Raw genomic sequence first — 22,866 nt, 5'->3', positions numbered from 1 at the left:
ATGTCCACCTCCACCCGGAGCAAGAAGGACAAAGAAATCCTGGCGGAGTACGAGAGCCAAGTCAAAGGTAGGACAACCCCCCCCCCCCTACCACCACCACCCCCCCCCCCCCCCCCCGCTGCACCTCTGTCCTTCAGTCACACCCACCGTTGATTTCTCACCACACACACACACACACACACACACACACACACACACACACACCTGTGTGCAGGGTGTGTTTGCTGCTGAGACGTCAGATGGGTTCATCCTGAGTGCTGCATGGTGCCGCGGGGGGTGGGGTGCGTGTGTGGGGTGCGTGTGCGTGGGGGGGGGGGGGGGGGGGGGGGTGCATGTGGTACACACACACACACACACACACACACACACACATACCAGGTTCAGGCTGCTGCAGTCACAGTCTTAAAGGAATACCAATGTGTGTGTGTGTGTGTGTGTGTGTGTGTGTGTGTGTGTGTGTGTGTGTGTGTGTGTGTGTGTGTGTGTGTGTGTGTCAGGGTGTACAGGTGAAGGGACTGGGTGCCGTGACCATGGAAAAACCCTTCTCTTCCTCCTCCTCTTCCCCCCCTCCTTTGCCCCTTCTACTCCTTTTCCTCCTCGACTGTTCCTCCTCTTCCTCCTCTCCTTCTCCTCCTCCTCTTCCTCCTCGACTGTTCCTCCTCTTCCTCCTCTCCTTCTCCTCCTCCTCTTCCTCCTCTACTGTTCCTCCTCTTCCTCCCGGTGCCATGGTTACCATCCTCCCGCTGACAGACAAGCCAAATGACCTTTTCTGAACTGTACTGGTCTGTATTCACAGAATCACAGACATTTAATAGAATCACTGACATAGTAGAATCACAGATATAGAAGAATCATGGACATTTAGTAGAATCACATACATAGTTAGTAGAATCACGAACATTAAGTATAATTACGAACATAGTAGAATCACAGACATATTTAGTTGAATCAGGGACATTTAGTAGAATCACAGATATAGTTAGTAGAATCATGAACATTAAGTACAGTTACGAACATAGTAGAATCACAGACATTTTGTAGAATCACAGACATAGTTAGTAGAATCACGAACATTAAGTATAATTACGAACATAGTAGAATCACAGACAATTAGTAGAATCACAGACATTTAGTAGAATTATGGACATTTAGTAGAATTATGGACATTTAGTAGAATTATGGACATTTAGTAGAATCACAGACATTTAGTAGAATCACAGACATTTAGTAGAATCACGGACATTTAGTGGAATCACAGACATTTAGTAGAATCATGGACATTTAGTAGAATCATGGACATTTAGTAGAATCAGACATATTTAGTAGAATCACAAACATTTAGAAGAATCACTGACATTTAGTAGAATCACAGACATTTAGTGGAATCACAGACATTTAGTAGAATCACGGACATTTAGTAGAATCAGACATATTTAGTAGAATCACAAACATTTAGAAGAATCACGGACATTTAGTAGAATCACGGACATTTAGTAGAATCATGGACATTTAGTAGAATCACAAACATTTAGAAGAATCACGGACATTTAGTAGAATCACGGACATTTAGTAGAATCACAGACATTTAGTAGAATCACGGACATTTAGTAGAATCACGGACATTTAGTAGAATCAGACATATTTAGTAGAATCACAAACATTTAGAAGAATCACGGACATTTAGTAGAATCACGGACATTTAGTAGAATCACAGACATTTAGTAGAATCACGGACATTTAGTGGAATCACGGACATTTAGTAGAATCACGGACATTTAGTAGAATCATGGACATTTAGTAGAATCACGGACATTTAGTAGAATCACGGACATTTAGTAGAATCACAAACATTTAGAAGAATCACTGACATTTAGTAGAATCACAGACATTCAGTAGAATCACGGACATTTAGTAGAATTATGGACATTTAGTAGAATTATGGACATTTAGTAGAATCACGGACATTTAGTAGAATCACAGACATTTAGTAGAATTATGGACATTTAGTAGAATCACAAACATTTAGAAGAATCACTGACATTTAGTAGAATCACAGACATTTAGTAGAATCACAGACATTTAGTAGAATTATGGACATTTAGAAGAAATTCCCACGATGCTGTCAAGGTCCCTGCAGACTCCCTGCAGAACCCATAAGAACAAGAAGAAAGGTTCTGCAGTGACGTCAGCCAGCTGACAGAAAAAAGTTTTTTCGACAGGAGAGTTCAGACTGCATGAAGAAGCTGTGGAACTCGCAGGCCACGCCCCCTCGGCAGCCACACGTCTGTGAAGCAGCATTTTAATTTTTCATCGGGGCAGCTGATGTCTCGCCTCCAATGTTTTCAGAAAAACACTTCTCTGAACTGTTTCATTAATAAAATAGAGTTTTTTTTCCGGGTCTGGTTTTAACTGCAGAGGCTGACAGCTTTTCTTGATGCGTTCAGGTGCATCACGTAACTCTGAGCTCCGACATGCGAACGAGTTCTGGCGCTCATACAGTAGTGAAGTTACAAGTTAGACATGATTACAGTATGACTGTTAGTCATTAGCAAGCTGGAACACGCAGGAGCAGAACATGGCAGTGCTGAAGTTCTGGCAGTGCGGCACCAACATAGTTCATCCAGGACGGTTGGAACAGCTGAACCAATTTCTTCTGCCAGAGGGAGCTGGAAGAAGGAAATGACGTTTTGCTCGGCAGAACTCTGGAGTGCTGAACTTTCTTCTTGTTCTTATGAAGGATGAATCAGCCTTCAGAGATGTTCTGATATTGATGCTTTTAAAGCAGCCTTGTTTTTTGATGACAGGACTGAAGATGGGAAGATCTCTGATGTGTATCGTTAGTGCAGTGGTTTATAAGATTAATTAATCTACGTGTATTATTAGTGCAGTGGTTTATGAGATTAATTAATCTACGTGTATTATTAGTGCAGTGGTCTTTAGGATTAATTCATCTATGTGTATTGTTAGTGCAGTGGTCTATAAGATTAATTCATCTATGTGTATTGTTAGTGCCGTGGTCTATAAGATTAATTAATCTATGTGTATTGTTAGTGCAGTGGTCTTTAAGATTAATTAATCTACGTGTAGTTAGTGCTGTGTTCTATAAGATTTATTAATCTATATGTATTGTTAGTGCAGGGGTCTATAAGATTAATTCATCTACGTGTATTGTGAGTTTAGTGGTCTATGGGGGGGGGCATGGCTCGGTTGATAGAGCGGTCGTCTCCCAATCGGAAGGTTGCAGGTTTGATTCCCATCTCTGCCTGCTTACATGCCGAAGTGTCCTTGGGCAAGACACTGAACCCGAAACTGCTGGTGTGTATGCAGTGCGAGTGTGAGTGAGTGGTGGTGGTTGGAGAAGCCGATGGCGCAAAATGGCAGCCTTGCTTCCATCAGTCTGCCCCAGGGCAGCTGTGGCTACATATGTAGTTTACCACCATCAAGTATGGAGTGAATGAGTAATGCAACTTAAAGCATCTCCGAGTGTCAAGAAAAGCTCTTTATAAAACTGATGTATTGTTATTCTTTATCATACGATTAATTAATCTACTTGCATTGTTAGTGCAGTGTCGTCTTTTAATGAACCAGTCTGCTTACTAATGCTTTACTAATTATTTTAAGATTGATTAGTGATATTGGGCGAAAGCTACATGGTAGTGTGGGATCTTTATCCGGTTTTAGAAGAAGACTAATGTTTGCACAGTTCATATGTTGTTGATTCGTTAATCTCCTCAAATATAAAAAAAATAATTGGTGACCAGAATTCTTTATAAAATTCAGTAGGGTATCCGTCAGGTCCTGGAGCTTTACCGTCAGGTCCTGGAGCGTTACCATCAGGCCCTGGAGCTTTACTGTCAGGTCCTGGTGCTTTACCGTCAGGTCCTGGGGCTTTATCATCAGGTCCTGGAGCATTACCGTCAGGCCCTGGAGCTTTACTGTCAGGTCCTGGTGCTTTACCACCAGGTCCTGGAGCTTTACCGTCAGGTCCTGGAGCATTACCGTCAGGCCCTGGCGCAGATTTTAGGGATGGAGCCGATTCGATCCGGGATCGGGTTCTGATATCAACGTAATTCACGGATCAGAAATTTCCGATCCAACCTGGGGAGATTTCTGATCTATGATCCTCGTCTGCTTCACTGTTGCTGAAATGATCCACAGTGTTTCCCTGCTGCTGCTCTGCTCGCTGGCTGCAAACTGTGGACTGGATTTCCTGAAGGGAGGCGGGTCTCAATGAGACCAGGAGGAATGAGTCAGGAAATCCATTCCACAGTTTGCAGCCAGCGAGCAGGCTAGGGAAGTAGCACTGTGCTATCCAACTTTTCATGACATGTTGCCGGATTTTACACTCAAAACAGCACAAAGCAACGCAGCAACGTGGACGTTAGCAAAGCAACGCAGCAACGTGGATGTTAGCAAAGCCGTAGTCCAGCAGGGCGGCGCTCTGCAGCCAGACGTCAGCGTTTTCAAACTCCAGCTGGCCGAGGAGAACAGCACTGACATCAAAACAATGAACAGCAGCTCCTCCAGGCTGTCAGCAGGCGATTCACACCTCCGTGAAGCTGCGTCCTACTCCGCGCTAAACTCCCTGAAAATAGTCCCAATGGTTGGAGCTGCGTTAGAGCTGGAAACATTGTGTTGCTGCTGCCTTGCTCAAGAATTTCCACAGGAATTAATAAAGTCATTCTGAGGTTCTAAAGATAGAACTAGTTTATTATGAGATGATGACGTCACGCAGACCCCCACATTGTCCACATGGAGCTAAAATACTTTGTACTGCTTCCTTTTCTGACCTGATACTAACCTCAACTTGTCTTTTGAGAGAGTACATGTATACTTTAGTACATTTCATACTTTACTGTAGAGAGGAGTTTATTACAGCCTCATATAAAGTCGACAATAATGATAATAATAATAATAAAGCAAACAGAGCTCTGGTATCAGAATAGTATCAGCAGATATACAAATTCAGGTATCAGGATCGGATCAGAAGTGAAAAAACGTGGCTCGGTGCTTCCCTACTGCAGTGTAGATGAGCAAGTTCCTGAAGCTGTCCCTCCATCAGACTCCTGAAATAAGAACATTTGAATGTTCATGAATTGTGCTTCGATACTTGTTTTCAAAATATTTTAGTGACAAACCGGATCCACATTTTGTTAGTTTGTGTTCTACAGTACTGCATCAGTTTGTGTCTTTTTATTGGTGTACTCTAGTCACTGAATAATATCAGTTAATGTATGATACTACAATAAATTTTTTGTCTAAAACTAGTCATTCATTCTCTAGTATGCACAAGAATTTAATTCTTCCCTTTAAATCATTAATGCAGTACCTGTTGTTTTCAACTATTCTAAGTTAATTGAAACAACTCTGTTAATGTGTAAATAAATTAAATATGTAAATGAACTCTGATAGGCTAAATGTCTAAATGTTTCAGTACTATGTCAGAATCTACACGGATACTCTCATGGAAAGACGTGTATATTGTAAAAATCATTTGTGAAATCCTAATCCTAATGTTTGTCTAGTCATTTTTAATTGGAGTCAAATAAACCTCAAGTTTATTTAAAAAACAATTACAGAAACATATTACAGTGGATTTAATGGTCAAATTCATACTTTACCCAAGCTTATAGATTTCCATTAAACTTCGAGCAAGTAAAGAGTTGTAAGCACTTGCCCGAAGGTCCTGGAGCTTTACTGTCAGGTCCTGGAGCTTTACCGTCAGGTCCTGGAGCTTTACCATCAGGTCCTGGAGCTTTACCGTCAGGTCCTGGGGCTTTACCGTCAGGTCCTGGGGCTTTACCGTCAGATGCTGGGGCTTTACCGTCAGGTCCTGGAGCATTACCGTCAGGTCCTGGGGCTTTATCATCAGGTCCTGGAGCATTACCATCAGGTCCTGGAGCTTTACCATCAGGTCCTGGGGCTTTACCGCCAGGTCCTGGAGCTTTACCGTCAGGTCCTGGAGCATTACCATCAGGTCCTTGCTCTTTACCATCAGGTCCTGGGGCTTTACCGTCAGGTCCTGGGGCTTTACCGTCAGGTCCTGGGGCTTTACCGTCAGGTCCTTGAGCTTAACCATCAGGTCCTGGAGCTTTACCATCAGGTCCTGGAGCTTTACCATCAGACATGTGCTGGAGAGCTTCATGCAGTTCTTCTACTGAGATGGAAGCTTCAAGGCCTTGGATCCTTCGTCTTTTAATGTTGGAGGTCAACTGTGCTCAGAAAGTTCTATTTCAGATTGTAATGGGTTTATAAGTGAAGAGTAAAGTTGTTTGTAAGATTCTCTGAAGGTATTGTTTATTTCTTGAGGGTTAAAAGTGATTTGACCATTTTGAGTTTGGACTGAGGGGACTGGACAGTTTTCTTTATTTCCTTTTAACTGATTGGATTTACTGCCATATTCAAAGTTCTCCCAGCTTAGTCTCTGTAGTTGAAATTCAATTTTATGTTGAATTATTTTATTCAAGTCCATTTTTAATTTCCTTAGTTCCATCAATAGGTGGTCGTCTTTGGAGGCAGCATGAGCTGTCTCCATGGTTTTGATTTTATCTTCCAGTTCTTTCTCCTTTATTTTGTCCTCTTTGGTCTTGTATGAGGAGTAAGAAATGATTTTACCTCTCATGAAGACTTTAGCGCCTCCCAGAGGACACAGGGAGTAATACCAGGCATGTCTAGCGCCTCCCAGAGGACAGAGGGAGAGACACCAGGCAGGTCTAGCGCCTCCCAGAGGACACGGGGAGAGACACCAGGCAGGTCTAGCGCCTCCCAGAGGACACGGGGAGAGACACCAGGCAGGTCTAGCGCCTCCCAGAGGACAGAGGGAGAGACACCAGGCAGGTCTAGCGCCTCCCAGAGGACAGAGGGAGAGACACCAGGCAGGTCTAGCGCCTCCCAGAGGACACGGGGAGAGACACCAGGCAGGTCTAGCGCCTCCCAGAGGACACGGGGAGAGACACCAGGCAGGTCTAGCGCCTCCCAGAGGACAGAGGGAGAGACACCAGGCAGGTCTAGCGCCTCCCAGAGGACACGGGGAGAGACACCAGGCAGGTCTAGCGCCTCCCAGAGGACACGGGGAGAGACACCAGGCAGGTCATTTGTTTCTAAAAAGATTGTCCATTGTTTTTTAAAGAATGTGAGGAAGTCTGGATCCTTGAGCAGTGGTGTGTTAAATCTCCATTGTCTGATAGGAGGGTGATTGTTCTATTAGTGACTGTCATAGTGACAGGTCAAAGGTCAAAGGTCACTGATAGTAATGGGGTGAATCTGTGTGTTCAAGGTGTCTTTAATCACTGATTTACTCACCAGAAAGTAATCTGACCGTGAATAGGATTGGTGTACTGCTGAGTAGAAGGTGTACTCTTTAAGAGTGGGACGACAGTATCTATTGATTAGTGACCATAGTCACTCATGTACTGCTGGACTATGTCTGTGGATTCCCAGTGTCGAGTATTTGCTACTTTACTAACTCTGTCTACTTGTGGATTGAGGACCTGGTTGAGGACTCCTCCCACTATCAGTGTTTTGTCAGAGTGGGTTGTGGTGAACAAGTTGTGATAGAAGGAGGGTCATCAACATTTGGGCCATAGATGTTTGCGAAACACATCTCTATGTTCTGAAGAGAAATATGAATCATTATAAATCTTCCTTCTGGGTCTGTGATTCTGTCTTTATAAGAGAATTGTATTTTATTGCTGATTATTGTAGCTCCGCCCCTCTGCTGGGAGTTCTAACAAGCTCAGTGTGTGTGAGGGAACTGTGGTGAAATCAGTTTGTGGTGTCCTGTGGTTGGTGTGTGTGTCTCTTGTAATAAGTGTGTATGTGTGTGTGTGTGTGCGCGTGCGTCCGCCCGCCCGCCCGCCAGAGTGGCATTCAGTAGAGGGGGTGACAGTGGGGTCCTGGAACAGCGGGCCGTTGACATAGAGCCTGTCCACTGTGATTGCGGCTCTGGACGCTTCAGCAATGAGCTTCGTCCTCAAGAGGACAGTGAACGGCGGCGGTCCAGGGTCTCCTTCACTAACTGCTCATTGACGCTGAAGTCCGTCCCTCACTGGTTCCTGCCGCAGCTCTTAACCTGCTCCTTCTGCTTGAAGTGTTCACACCTGGCGACGATGGCGCTGGTTGTCCTGGTGTCTCCCTCCCAGGCGGTGTACCCTAAGAATCAACCTGACGTAGCTTCGACGGTGGGAAACAACCAGATGTAGCTCCGTCTGTAAGAAACAACCTGATGTAGCTCCGACTGTAATTAACAATCTGACGTAGCTCCGACTGTAGGAAACAACCAGACATCGCTCCGACTGCAGGAAACAACCCCACGTACCACCGACTGTACGAAACAACCCGACGTAGCTCCGACTGTAGGAAACAACCAGACGTAGCTCCGATTGTAGGAAACAACTTGACATAGTTCCGACTGTAATTCACAACCCCACGTAGCACCGACTGTAGGAAACAACCCGGCCTAGCTCCGACTTTAAGGAACAATCAGACATAGCTCCGACTGTAAAAAAAAAAACAACCTAAAGTGCCTCCGACTGTAGGAAACAACCTGACATAGCTCTGATTGTTGGAAACAACCCGATGTAGCACCGACTGTAGGAAACAACCCATCGTAGCTCTGACAGTAGGAAACAACTGTAGGAAAAACAAGCTGACGTAGCTCCGACTGTTGGAAACAATCGAATGTAGCACAGACTGTAGGAAACATCCCGACGTAGCTCTGACTGCAGGAAACAACTGTAGGAAACAACCCGACATATCTCCGACTGTAGAAAACAACCTGACGTAGCTCCAACTGTGGGAAACAACCCGACATAGTTCCAACTATATGAAATAACCCGACATAGCTCCGACTGCAGGAAACAACTGTAGGAAAGTACCCGATGTAGCTCCAATTTTAGGAAATAACCTGCCGCAGCTCGAAACTGTATGAAATTACCCAACCTAGCTCAAACTGTAGGAAACAACCCGATGTTGCTCCGACTGTAGGAAACAACCAGAAGTAGCGCCGGCTGTAGGAAACAACCCGACACAGCCCTAATTTTAGTAAATAGCCTGACGTAGCTTCAACTGTATGAAATAACCCAACCTCGCTCCAACTGTAGGAAAAACAACCCGACGTAGCTCCGACTGTAGGAAACAACCCGATGTTGCTCCTACTGTAGGAAATACCCAGACATAGCGCCGGCTTTAGGAAACAACCTGACGTATCTCCAATTTTAGTAAATAACCTGACATAGCTCCAACTGTAGGAAATAACCCGACTTCACTCCAACATTATTAAACAACCCGATGCTGCTCCGACTGTAGGAACAACCCGTTGTAGCGCCGACTGTATGAAACAATCCGATGTAGCTCCAATTTTAGGAAATAACCTGATATTGCTCCGACTGTAGGAACCAACTGTAGGAAACAAACCAACGTAGCTCCGACTATAGGAAACAACCCAACGTAGCTCCGACTATAGGAAACAACCCAACGTAGCTCCGACTATAGGAAACAACCCAACGTAGCTCCGACTATAGGAAACAACCCAACGTAGCTGACTGCTGGAAACAACAAGACATAGCTCCAAATTTAGGAAACAACCCGACGTAGGTACGACTGTAGGAAACAACCTGATGTAGCTGACTGTAGGAAACAACTGTAGGAAACACGCCGTAGAAAACAACCCGACGTAGCTCCGACTGTAGGAAACAACAAGATGTAGGAAACAACAGTAGGAAACAACAGTAGGAAACAACCCAACGTAGCTGACTGTAGGAAACAACTGTAGGAAATAACAAGACGTAGCTCCGACTGTAGGAAACAACTGTAGAAAACAACCCGACGTAGTTCTGACTGTATCAAACAACAGTAGGAAACAAGACATAGCGCCGACTGTAGGAAACAACCCGACGTAGCTCCAACTGTTGGAATCAACTGTAGGAAACAACCCAACGTAGCTCCGACTGAAGGAAACAACTGTAGGAAACAACAAGACGTAGTTCCGACTTTAGGAAACAACTATATGAAATAACCTGACTTAGCTCTGACTGTAGGAAACAACTGTATGAAACAACCTGATGTAGCTCCGACTTTAAGAAACAACTGTATGAAACAACCTGATGTAGCTCTGACTGTAGGAAACAACCCGATTGAACCGGATCTGATCAGATCAATCCTGGACTACACCGCTCCTTGATCTGATCAGAATTTCAACTAAACGGAGCAAATATGATCACATTGAAGTGTTTATATGAAGCTGTGGTAATCAGACTACATCTGGTCAATGTCACCACAGTGACTGATTACTAATTACCACCCACATGTGAAGTTAATGTCATTTTTATTTCTGTAATTGTTTAAGTCTCAGGTTTTGTATTTCTTAATTTTGGCCGTTGGGGACTTCATTCTGTCTTCAGTAATCTGAGTAATTGTAACTTTCCGTCACCTCACCTTTGGCTTTTAGCAGGTCGTCATTGAAAATCCGAATCTTGGTTCCTGCTTGAATAAAGATTCGATCAAGTCAAATTAAAATAAATCACATTTCATCATTGAAATATTGAAAGCTGATCGATGAGGTTGAAGACACCTTCTTTTCCTGAATTCTGTTTGCTTCATTTCTTGGATCTTTATTTTGTCCCTTTTAGCCCACCACAGATACTGAAACTGTTTGTGTGTATATGTTATATATTTTACTGAAGAGAAAGCAATGCTGAAGTAAATACCTGCAATCTCATTTACTTGAAAAAATCCACATGTAATAAATTAATTATGGAAATGTCGATATACAGGTGCGTAAAATGATGAAGTATAATAAAGAAGTATGTTGTTTTTCGTCACGCGTCACATCGTCACGCGCCACATCGTCACGCCGCCACATTGTCACGCCGCCACATCGTCACGCCGCCACATTGTCACGCCGCCACTTCGTCACGCGCCACATCGTCACGCGCCACATCGTCACGCCGCCACATCGTCACGCCGCCACTTCGTCACGCGCCACGCCGCCACTTCGCCACGCCGCCACTTCGTCACGCACCACATCGCCACGCGCCACTTCGCGACGCCGCCACATTGTCGCGCCGCCACATTGTCACGCCGCCACTTCATCACGCGCCACTTCATCACGCGTCACGCCGCCACGTCGTCACGCCGCCACTTCATCACGCGCCACTTCATCAGGCCGCCACGTCGTCACGCCGCCACGTCGTCACGCTGCCCTGCCCACTCTCCTGAACGCCACAGCAACCAGGGACACACACACACACACACACACACACACACACACACACACACACACACACACACAGGGTCTATTTTGAGTGATTGCATTTAATGGAGAGCAGCATTTACACCCCCCAAAGAGAGGGAGGGGTGTGTGTGTGTGTGTGTGTGTGTGTGTGTGTGTGTGTGTGTGTGTGTGTGTGTGTGTGTGTGTGTGTGTGTGTGTGCGTGTGTGTGTGCATGTGTGTGTGGTTACCGTGGTGTCCGTTCAGAACACACTCAGGAAGCCCTGCGTTGTAATAATGGCTGGAGCTTGACGTACAGACAACTGCTGCTGTTGCTATGTGCTTTCCAAGTCTGCCTCCCTGTGCTGGCTGCTGATTGGTCCACGCAGGAGGAGGTTCAGGAGATGGAGAACGAGGCTCAGGATTAGGAGGAGGAGGTTCAGGAGGAGGAGGAGGTTCAGGAGGAGGAGGAGGAGAACAAGGCTCAGGAGGAGGAGGAGGAGGAAGTTCAGGAGGAGGAGGAGGAGAACAAGGCTCAGGAGGAGGAGGAGGAGGAAGTTCAGGAGGAGGAGGAGGAGAACAAGGCTCAGGAGGAGGAGGAGTAGGAGGTTCAAGAGGAGGAGAACAAGGTTCAGAAGGAGGAGAACAAGGCTCAGGAGGAGGAGGAGTAGGAGGTTCAAGAGGAGGAGAACAAGGTTCAGAAGGAGGAGAACAAGGCTCAGGAGGAGGAGGAGTAGGATGTTCAGGAGGAGGAGAACGAGGTACAGGAGGAGGAGAATGAGGCTCAGGAGGAGGAGGGGGAGGAGAACGAGGCTCAGAAAGAGGAGCAGCAGGGAGCTTAAAACAAACATACTCTGGTTGTTCAGGTTGTTACAAGGACACAAAGATTCCAGTCTTTTCTAATCAGTTCAAGTATTGAGGGAGACTGAGACGTTTCAGTCTGTCCACAGCGTCTGACCTATTAGTAAGGTTCTGGAGTTTGTAATTTGTAGTTTGTATGTCGTCTGTCAGTACTGGAATGTTTTAATCTTCCCAATCACAGAAATCATAAACATAAACTGCTGATTCAGACACAGCGCCCCCTCTGGTTAAATCAGGAACAGGATCAGTAAACTACTGAACCTCTGTTTGACCCAAATAATTTCTTCCAATCATGCCAAGTCCTTCATTCATTAGTTGGTTTGTCTCTCAGGAGTTGGTTTGTCTCTCTCAGTAGTTAGTTTGTCTCTCTCAGTAGTTAGTTTGTCTCTCGCAGTAGTTGGTTTGACTCCCAGTAGTTGGTTTGTGTCTCATAATAGTTGGTTTATCTCTCACAGTAGTTGGTTTTTCTGTCAGTAGTTGGCTTGTCTCTCTCAGTAGTTAGTTTGTCTTTCTCAGTAGTTGGTTTGTGAAGAGTTATGATGGGATGAAGGATTATGAGAGGGTGAAGTTCTTAGAGATGCTGAATTTTAAAAAGTTGTATTGAAATTGAATTTATTTTCTATCAAACACAACAAAATGATTCCACCTGCAGAACCAGCCCAGACCTGCAGAGTAAGACTAAGACCTGCAGAACCAGACTCAAAGGAGAAACCTGCAGAACCAGCCCAGACCTGCAGAGTAAGACTCAGACATGTAGAACCAGGCCCAGACCTGCAGAATCAGACTAAGACCTGCAGAACCAGACTCAGACCTGCAGAACCAGACTCAAAGGAGAAACCTGCAGAACCAGTACCAGACCTGCAGAACCTGTCCCAGACTAACAGACTTTCTTAGGTGTAGAATGTGCTATTGGACCAATCAGCCAATTTTGGTATTCTTGTGCAAAAAGCCATCCAGGTTGCAAAAGGCACACATTCATTCATTCATTCATTTACATCAAAGTGTTGCAGCCATTTTAAATACAAGCAACACATTGCTGCCAGAATCAATACACACACATACACATTACAGAAAACTGCCAAGTCTACAAAACTCTGTGTGTGTGTGTGTGTGTGTGTGTGTGTGTGTGTGTGTGTGTGTGTGTGTGTGTGTGTGTGTGTGTGTGTGTGTGTGTGTGTGTGTGTGTGTGTGTGCGTGTGTGCGTGCGTGCGTGCGTGCGTGCGTGCGTGCGTGCGTGCGTGCGTGCGTGCGTGCGTGCGTGCGTGCGTGCGTGCGTGCGTGCGTGCGTGCGTGCGTGCGTGCGTGCGTGCGTGCGTGCGTGCGTGCGTGCGTGCGTGCGTGCGTGCGTGCGTGCGTGCGTGCGTGCGTGCGTGCGCGTCAGATGCAAGCTCTTGTCTTCACCATCCTCATCACATGGTTCACACAGTGTGTGGTTGCCAAGACAACAGGTAGTGGAGCTGATGGATTCGCCGGGGATCTGTGTGTGTGTGTGTGGGGGGGGGGATAACGGGATGTTGTCCAAGGTGACTCCTGAGAGAAACAGTCTTCATTAATCACATGAGGATGAAGATACAAGCGAGTGAAGGATATTAAACACTGAATATGAAATACATTTTTTAAAATAATTTATTATATGAATCTCAAGATTTGACCTGAATATTATAAATTCCACTTGTGTCTTAAATAAATGTGTGACGTGTAGAATGTGAGTGAGCACTGCACCCTTTTGTGGTACAAAGAGGCATTTCAAATGACACATTTTAAACACATTGTTCATATAACCATTCATTCTTTTATTCATTCATACCAGGGTTTTTTTTCAAGTTAACTTGATTTTAGTCAAATAGAATAAAATACGTTAAATAGATGAGATTTCTAGTAAATAAATATCTACCAATTCATATTTAATGCTTCACTCAATGTCAACATGCTAATCCGGCTATGCTACTTTAATGCTAGTCTGGCAATGCTACGATAATTCTAATTTGGTTATGCTATGATACTGCTAATTTGGCTGTCCTATGATAATGCTAATTTGGCTATGCTATGATAATGCTAATTTGGCTGTCCTATGATAATACTAATCTGGCAATGTTATGATAATGCTAATTTGGCTAAGCTACGAATATACTAATCCGGCTAAGCTATGATAATACAAACAGGTACATGGTGACGCTACATTTCAACCTATTAATCATCTACCAATCACTGACGCCACAGAAATAAAGCCAGCTGTGCTGTGAATGATTGAGGGGAAAAGGGGCCATTCCAGTCAGGCGTTTCCCAGATGTTTGGTTATTGGGTGAAACCGTCCGGACTCCGTCTCCTCGGCTTGCAGCTCCCTGGAGGTCAAAGTTCAATGTGTGTTTGCAGATGTTCGGAGCCAGCTGGTGGAGCAGCAACGGTGCCTGGAACAGCAGACCGACATGCGGGTCCAGCTGCTCCAGGACCTGCAGGACTTCTTCAGGAAGAAGGCCGAGATCGAGACGGAATATTCCAGAAACCTGGAGAAGCTGGCCGAGAGATTCATGGCCAAAACACGAAGCACCAAGGACCATCAGCAGTACAAGTAGGCCTTTTATTATTATTATTATTATTGTTATTATTATTATTATTATTATTATTATTGTTGTTATTTTTTAGAGTCAACAACACACCACCATCAGGTAAATCACTAAATCTTATGAGTTAATAATCATGATATTAATTAATAATAATAGTTTAATAGTAATAATAATAATTAAAGCTGCAAGCAGCCTTGGTTGGGACCTGGCACCCTGGACTCTGGCCCGTCGGGGTCGGCCCAATCACGGCCTCTGGCCCCTTTGATCAAATATACATTTTGAAGGTTTTAACAAAAAAGGACTTTTATTTTAAAAAATGTGTGTCGCTTTTATTTTGAAAGCCAACTAAACACAAATGTAGATTGTGCCATATAGGCCATCACCTAACCCCAACCTAAGGATCTACTATAGTGGGCGTGGATGGTGGGTGGTGTTTAGATAAAGCAAAGCAAGCCACTTTCAGCTGGGGTTGGTCCTGTAACCCTAAAGGCCGATTCATCCTCCATAAGAACAAGAAGAAAGTTCAGCACTCCAGGGTCCTGCTGAACAAAATGACATAATTTGCTTTATCCAGCTCCCTCTGGCTGAAGAAATTTCTTTCAGCTGTTCCAACCGTCCTGGCCGAACTATGTAGGAGCCGCACTGCCGAAACTTCAGCACTGCCGTGTTCTGCGCATTTGTGTTCCAGCTCACTAATAAACATCAGTCATATTTTAATCATATTTAGCTTGTAACATCACTACTGTACGAGCGCCGCAGCTCATTAAAATGTCGGAGGGCGGACTTACGGGATGCGCCTGAACGCATCACGAACAGCTGTCAGCTCCTGGAGTTAGAACCAGACCAACATGGCGCTCTGACAAAAACTCTCTTTATTACTGAAACAGTTCAGAGAAATGTGTTTCTGAAAGCTCTGGAGGACAGAAATTGTGCAGGTGAAAAGTTAAAACGCCGCATCACAGTGTGGCTGTTGTGACTTGTTGCAGACTTCCTGTTGGATTTAGTTAGTTGGTTTGGAGTTAGGGGTATCAGCGCGTGATTTTTAGGTCTTGATAAGATGAACAATTGAGTTTGGGTTTGATCGCTGTGTTTGATGAGATCACTCCTCTGATGACATCACTCCTCCGTTTGATGACATCACTCCTGTGTTTGATGACATCACTCCTCCGTTTGATGACATCACTCCTGTGTTTGATGACATCACTCCTCCGTTTGATGACATCACTCCTGTGTTTGATGACATCACTACTCTGTTTGATGACATCACTCCTCCGTTTGATGACATCGCCAACGACAACCCTACGCCCTTTCTGGACGCTCTGCAACGCCTCATTTGTGTCAGTGAATGAAAAAGCAAAGAACAAAACAAAACATCTGATTTTAACTAAACATTCATTCTCAAAGAGAGAATTTGGTCGTTGGGAAAAAAGGTTGGATTTGTATCTCATTTTTAAATCTTTTCTTTTTGGCGGCACAAGATTAAGACAAAGTTTGTTCATGACTTTAGAAAGGAATCAAAATCAACATATTCAACCAATGGCTGCGGTATAACATAAATATGAATTTATTTCATACTATTTCAAAAATATATTGAATTCATTTATCGACAATAAATTGACCAGTAAACGGCAACAGCAGGTTAAACATTGTGTGCATCATTACATTTCACCAATAAACTGCAACAGCAGGATCAAAAGGTGTGTTTCCACCGCACAAAAAGTGCGGGAAGGGACTGATATAGTCCGTTACGTTTCGGGTTTCCACCGCAAGAATTTGGGATTTTCCGGAAAATCCTGCTCCAAAGGTAGAGGCTTTTCCACTACCCCTCTGTCGGGGTACTCAGGACCATGGAACGGGTCTGGTTTTGAGGAGCCGTTTGTTGATTGGTCAGTGATTCACTACACGCCCTCAATATTTTAATATGTCGGCTGTATGAATCCTCTGTTGACATAATCAGCTTTGCAGTGGTTGTTTTTATATTTATTTTTTTGCTGCTCAACTTTCATGTTGATCCCTAAAGAGCAGACGTGAGGCAGGACGGAGACCGGGACTCTGGAGCAGACACTACGGCCGTAACTGATGCTCTACCGAGTCAGCTCGTCACGTCGCATTGCTGGCCGGTGCTCCATCGCGTGAACCGCCACGTGTCGCCCCGGAGCTCCGGTTCCCCGACGCTGGAACCGGCTGGTTCGGCGGGACGCCGGAGCTGGTCCGAGCCCCGGTGTCTGTCCTGGCATCACGTCCACCATCTCTGCCTCCATGTGGAATTTGCAGCCGTCACAACCAGCGGAGCGACACCGGAGCACAAAGCCGGGGCGACGTTCCCTCTCTAGGAACCAACATGGAAGTTCAGCTTCAGCTCTGTGGCTGCAAAACATAAAACTAAACTAACTAAACAACTCGTGCAAAGCAGAGGATGTAAACAACAACAGAGGATTCATAAGGTCCAGGTCTGTCGCCCCGGCTGGGATTACTGTTGTAACGTCACATATCTGTAAAGCTCTAAACCCCGCCTACATTCTAACCCTCCCCTCTGCGGTGGAAACACCACCCACATTTCGGTCGGGGTCTGTTTTGCCGTACCACTCTGAACCGCTCCGTTCCTTCCCTGAACTTTATGTGCGGTGAAAACGTGGCTTAAGTGCGTGTAAAAGTAACTTTTAAGGCAGCATCCAGACCCTTCACAGAGGGGATGTTGGTCTCAAAGTCAGAGCTTCTGCACTTCAGGCAGTGAGCTGCAGTGAGGAGCCACTGCCTCACCCAGACTCCACACCTCACCACTCCCTCACACAAGCTCCACACCTCACCAGTGATCTGCAGTGAGGAGCCACTCCCTCACACAGGCTCCACACCTCACCACTCCCTCACACAGGCTTCACACCTCACCACTCCCTCACACAGGCTCCACACCTCACCAGTGAGCTGCAGTGAGGAGCCACTGCCTCACCCAGACTCCACACCTCACCAGTGATCTGCAGTGAGGAGCCACTCCCTCACACAGGCTCCACACCTCACCAGTGATCTGCAGTGAGGAGCCACTCCCTCATACAGGCTCCACACCTCACCAGTGATCTGCAGTGAGGAGCCACTGCCTCACCCAGACTCTGCCTCCAGAGGCCCCCGGGTCAGTTGATAGAGCAGGTGGTAGAGCTCGACTACCCTGCTCTACCCCCACTATAGGGGGTAGAGCAGAGACCCCTGCTCTACCCCCTATAGTGTATTGTTTTGTTGATGTCGTTTTATTTTGAAAGTCCACAGGTGCTGGGGTGTATAACTTCCCCTGTCACGGAGTGTGGCCGGAAGTAATTTAAATAAAGTTTGGCGTGCTGCTGCTCAAATGCTGGTCGTCCTGTCAACTTCATTAAAAGACAAAGCCAAACATTACACACCTCACCAGTGCCTCACACAGGCTCCACACCTCACCACTGCCTCACACAGGCTCCACACCTCACCAGTGCTTCACACAGGCTCCATACCTCACCAGTGCTTCACACAGGCTCCACACCTCACCACTACCTCACACTGGCTCCACACCCCACCACTACCTCACACAGGCTCTACATCTCACCACTACCTCACACAGGCTCCACACCTCACCACTACCTCACATTGGCTCCACACCTCACCACTACCTCACACTGGCTCCACACCTCACCACTACCTCACACTGGCTCCACACCTCACCACTACCTCACACTGGCTCCACACCTCATCACTGCCTCACACAGGCTCCACACCTCACCACTACCTCACATTGGCTCCACACCTCACCACTACCTCACACTGGCTCCACACCTCACCACTACCTCACATTGGCTCCACACCTCACCACTACCTCACACTGGCTCCACACCTCATCACTGCCTCACACAGGCTCCACACCTCACCACTACCTCACACTGGCTCCACACCTCATCACTGCCTCACACAGGCTCCACACCTCACCAGTGAGCTGCAGTGAGGAGCCACTGCCTCACACAGGCTCCACACCTCACCAGTGCCTCACACAGGCTCCACGCCTCACCACTGCCTCACACAGGCTCCACACCTCACCAGTGAGCTGCAGTGAGGAGCCACTGCCTCACACAGGCTCCACACCTCACCACTGCCTCACACAGGCTCCACACCTCACCAGTGAGCTGCAGTACTTACTGAAAGGTTTGAAACAAATAAAATCCTCGTTCAGAAAAATGACATTCAAACAGTTGATTAAAGCTTCTGCAGACTAAGTTCACTGAAGGTTATATCTTATACTTAGGTTAGAGATCTTCAACACACCAGACGTGTGAAAGTCTCCTTGGTCGGCTGTACATCCGCCTCCGTCACCTTCTGCTTGGCATCTCAGACAGCTGATTGATGCTGTCTCATAGGGCTTTTCCACCAACAAGAACCAGGTTCTGGTTCAGGGCCGGTACCAGGACCAGTTCTTAAATGAGCAACACCAAAGAACCGGTTCTTTTTCCACCGTTAACGGAGCCAGTGAGAGCCACGTCACTGCGTCACTCCAAAACATGATACGTCACTGATTTCACCAATTTCACACTGACAGTGCTCAGACAGGAACCAGGAGACGGACTGTAACAGTGGTTTAGTCCGGGTCGGTCCATCTCGTCTGGCCTGAACCTCTGATGCACCAAAGAGCCAGAAAACTTTGAGTCTTCTCGTGTCTCTATTGGTGTTTTTTCACGTCTGTCTTGTTTTAGTCCAGAGCCCCAGAGTGGACATAGAGAAAAAAAATAACACGTGTATGAATTTGGGTCTTATTTTTCACCATTTCAGCTCCATAGTGAATTTCTGCTCCTTTCACTTTATTTCTGGGTGTTTCTGAATCAAATGCTTCAACATCGGCGAAGAATGCGGATTAAATAATCCCATTCCCTCGTATTATTAAGTTTATTTTATTTTTTTTCTCTATAACCACTCGTGGGCTCCGTGTTCACTGTAGTTTTTAATAAGCCGGTTCAGCGTCGCTTCCGCCTTTTAGGTAGTGATACCTCCAGCGATAACTCCGCCCCCAGCTGACGACACATATTTTTTGGACGACGTCCTGCCGATGACCGTCTTCAGCCCTTCGATTTACATGTGAGAACAAAAAGAAGCAACTGAAAACAATAAAGAATAATACAGGGAATAATTCAAGATTTCTCTGTCAGTGCATTTAAAGGCACACAATATAACTCATCACCTAAATCAGATTTTGCTTGATATGAAATGTTGCATTACCTCGTTTTGGATCGCCGCCCACTCTGGAACTCCTGAAAATCCCTTTCGGGCAAAGCAGGTATTTTCCTGGAGTTCTGCTTCCAGTAATGCGCGCCTCAGCAGTCAGAGAGAATGTACTTCACGTTTGTATTTAAAAGCTCTAAAGAGTGAGAACTCTCTGTTATCATGTAAATAAACAAGTGAGGGATTGAACTGATGAGATTTTCAGTTCTCATGTGAGAAACGTACCAAAGTGAGATGATCGGGCTCAGAATGAGCAACTTACTTCTAGTGCCGTCTGAGTTCAGGACAGTCAGTCAGGGTGATGAAATCCTCGTCCCCCACAGCCTCCCTCACTCTAGTGGCGATGCCCTCCACAGCGCACCACCACCGTCCTCCAGGTTGATAGTTTGCCATGGACAACCTCAGCAATATGTTTTGACCTGGGGAATGGTACAGACACTATGAAGATGACATCATCCAGTCGTTCACCATCAAATCCATAATTCATCCATTCCAGATAATAAATAATAAGTAATAATCAGCTCTGTTCTGATTGGAGGGAGGTGGTGGATTTACATTTAGATATTCTTGAATGACATTTCAGCTGGAAATGTCAAATACATGATCAAATAGTAACCTTTACCTTTGCAGTGGTCTCAAAAAACTAATTTGTCTGGGAGCACCCAATGGTGGGGGTCTTCCAGGACCCGCTGAGGACACAGAGGGCGAGAGGTGTCCTACTCACAGGGGTCACAGGGGTCATGCTTGGCCCCTGATCACCGTGCAGCTCATAATGCCCTCGGTTGGTGAGGCTCATGGTGGGGAAACTCCCCGAGTCCTCAGAGAAAATGGCTGCTGGTTGCCATCGTCTGTGATGTACACAGTCACAATACTCACCTGTAAATCTGGATAGAATGGGAAATAAATTACATTTAAAATGAACTGGACATTTAACTCTTATTGATTCACAGTCATCAAAACTACACAGCAGAACACCGCTGCACCAAGGTAGTCATGAAAAACATATAGGCTATATATATTAAACTACAGGAGTAATGTGTTATTAAACTACATAATCACGTGTTATTAAACTACATAATCACGTGTTATTAAACTACAGAATCACATGTTATTAAACTACATAATCACGTGTTATTAAACTACAGTAGTAACGTGTTATTAAACTACAGGAATAACGTGTTATTAAACTACATAATCACGTGGGTGGGTGGGTGGGGTGGGGTTATTGAGAAATTGATGTAAAAGTTCTGTGATTATATTGTTTATTGGTTGTATTTGAAAATAAAAAGACATTGTTCAAAAAACTACATAATCACGTGTTATTAAACTACAGGAGTAACGTGATATTAAACTACATAATCACGTGTTATTAAACCTCATAATCATGTGTTATTAAACTGCAGAATCACATGTTATTAAACTACATAATCACGTGTTATTAAACTACAGGAGTAACGTGTTATTAAACTACATAATCACGTGTTATTAAACTACAGGAGTAACGTGTTATTAAACTACATAATCACGTGTTATTAAATACAGAATCACATGTTATTAAACTACATAATAACATGTTATTAAACTACGAGTTGTTTTGAACCAAACAAAGTGCTGAAAGTGTTTTATTCTGACATTTGTCTTCAGGAAGGACCAGAACCTTCTGTCTCCAGTCAACTGCTGGTATCTGCTGCTGAACCAGGTCAGTCTGTGTCCTCTGTTCAACCTGATTCGCTATCCTAAACCCTGGCCCTAAACCCTGACCCCTGACCCCTGATCATCAACCCTGACACCTAAACCCTGACCCTCAGCCCTAACCCCTAACCATCAACCCTGACACCTAAACCCTGACCCCTGACCATCAACCCTGACACTGAAACCCTGACCCCTGACCATCAACCCTGACTCCTGACCCCTGACGCCTAAACCCTGACCCTCAACCCAACCCCTGACCCCCAAACCTGACCCCTAAACCCTGACCCCTGACCCTAAACCCAGACTGTCAACCATTGACCCTCAACCCTGCTCCTAAACCCTGACCCCTGACCACCAACCCTTACCCCTAAACCATGACCATTGACCCTAAACCCTGATTCTAAACACTGACCCTCGACCCTGACCATAAACCCTGATCCTAGATCTTGACCCTAGACTCTGACGCCAAACCCTGATCCTAAACCTGACCCTAAACCCTGACTAAACCTTCTCTTGGTTCATCCTGGCTCCTCTTCTGGTTCATCCTGGTTCTTCTCTGGTTCTTCTTCTGGTTCATTCTGGTTCATCCTGTTTCTTCTTCTGGTTCATCCTGGTTCAACCTGGTTCATCTTCTCTGGTTCATCCTGTTTCTTCTTCTGGTTCATCCTGTTTCTTCTTCTGGTTCATCCTGGTTCTACTCTGGTTGTTCCTTCAGGTGAGGCGGGAGAGTAAAGACCACGCCACGCTCAGCGACCTTTACCTGAACAACGTCATCAGCCGTCTCACGCACATCAGCGAGGACTCGGCCCGGCTGCTGAAGAGGGTGAATCACATTACACATCTCACTCTCTCACCTGAGGGTGAATCATATCCAACATCTCACTCTCTCACCTGAGGGTGAATCATATCCAACATCTCACTCTCTCACCTGAGGGTCATTATGTAACACTGTATAGACCATGCTAACACTATACAACATGCTAACACTATACAACATGCTAACATTATACAACATGCTAACACTATACAACATGATAACACTGTATAGACCATGCTAACACTATACAACATGCTAACATTATACAACATGCTAATACTGTACAACATGCTAACACTATACAACATGCTAACATTATACAACATGCTAACACTGTATAGACCATGCTAACACTTTACAGCATGTTAACACTGTATACACCATGCTAAAACTTTACAAAATGCTAACACGTTTATTGATTTGTTGTTTAAATATTGAGAAAACTTCAATATCAAATCCTTAGTTAAGACAGAAACTGCAGTATTGTTGAATATTA

The 22,866-nt window shown here is 45.3% G+C and overlaps 1 protein-coding gene across 1 annotated transcript; it reads left to right on the top strand.

Annotated features, from left to right (window-relative positions):
- On the top strand, nucleotides 1-22,448 carry LOC308126875 (SLIT-ROBO Rho GTPase-activating protein 1-like; the record flags this gene model as incomplete). The annotated part of the gene is made up of 4 exons (XM_080491565.1): nucleotides 1-67; nucleotides 14,445-14,634; nucleotides 21,506-21,560; nucleotides 22,269-22,448. 4 exons carry the CDS (start codon nucleotides 1-3, stop codon nucleotides 22,446-22,448), a joined length of 492 nt encoding a protein of 163 aa, XP_080347691.1.
- Between the last annotated feature and the right edge of the window lie 418 nt (nucleotides 22,449-22,866).

This window comes from Lipophrys pholis (genome assembly GCF_963383615.2).
Source record: "Lipophrys pholis genome assembly, chromosome: 22".
NCBI classification, from domain to species: domain Eukaryota; kingdom Metazoa; phylum Chordata; class Actinopteri; order Blenniiformes; family Blenniidae; genus Lipophrys; species Lipophrys pholis.
This window is presented reverse-complemented; position numbering and strand designations above follow the sequence as displayed.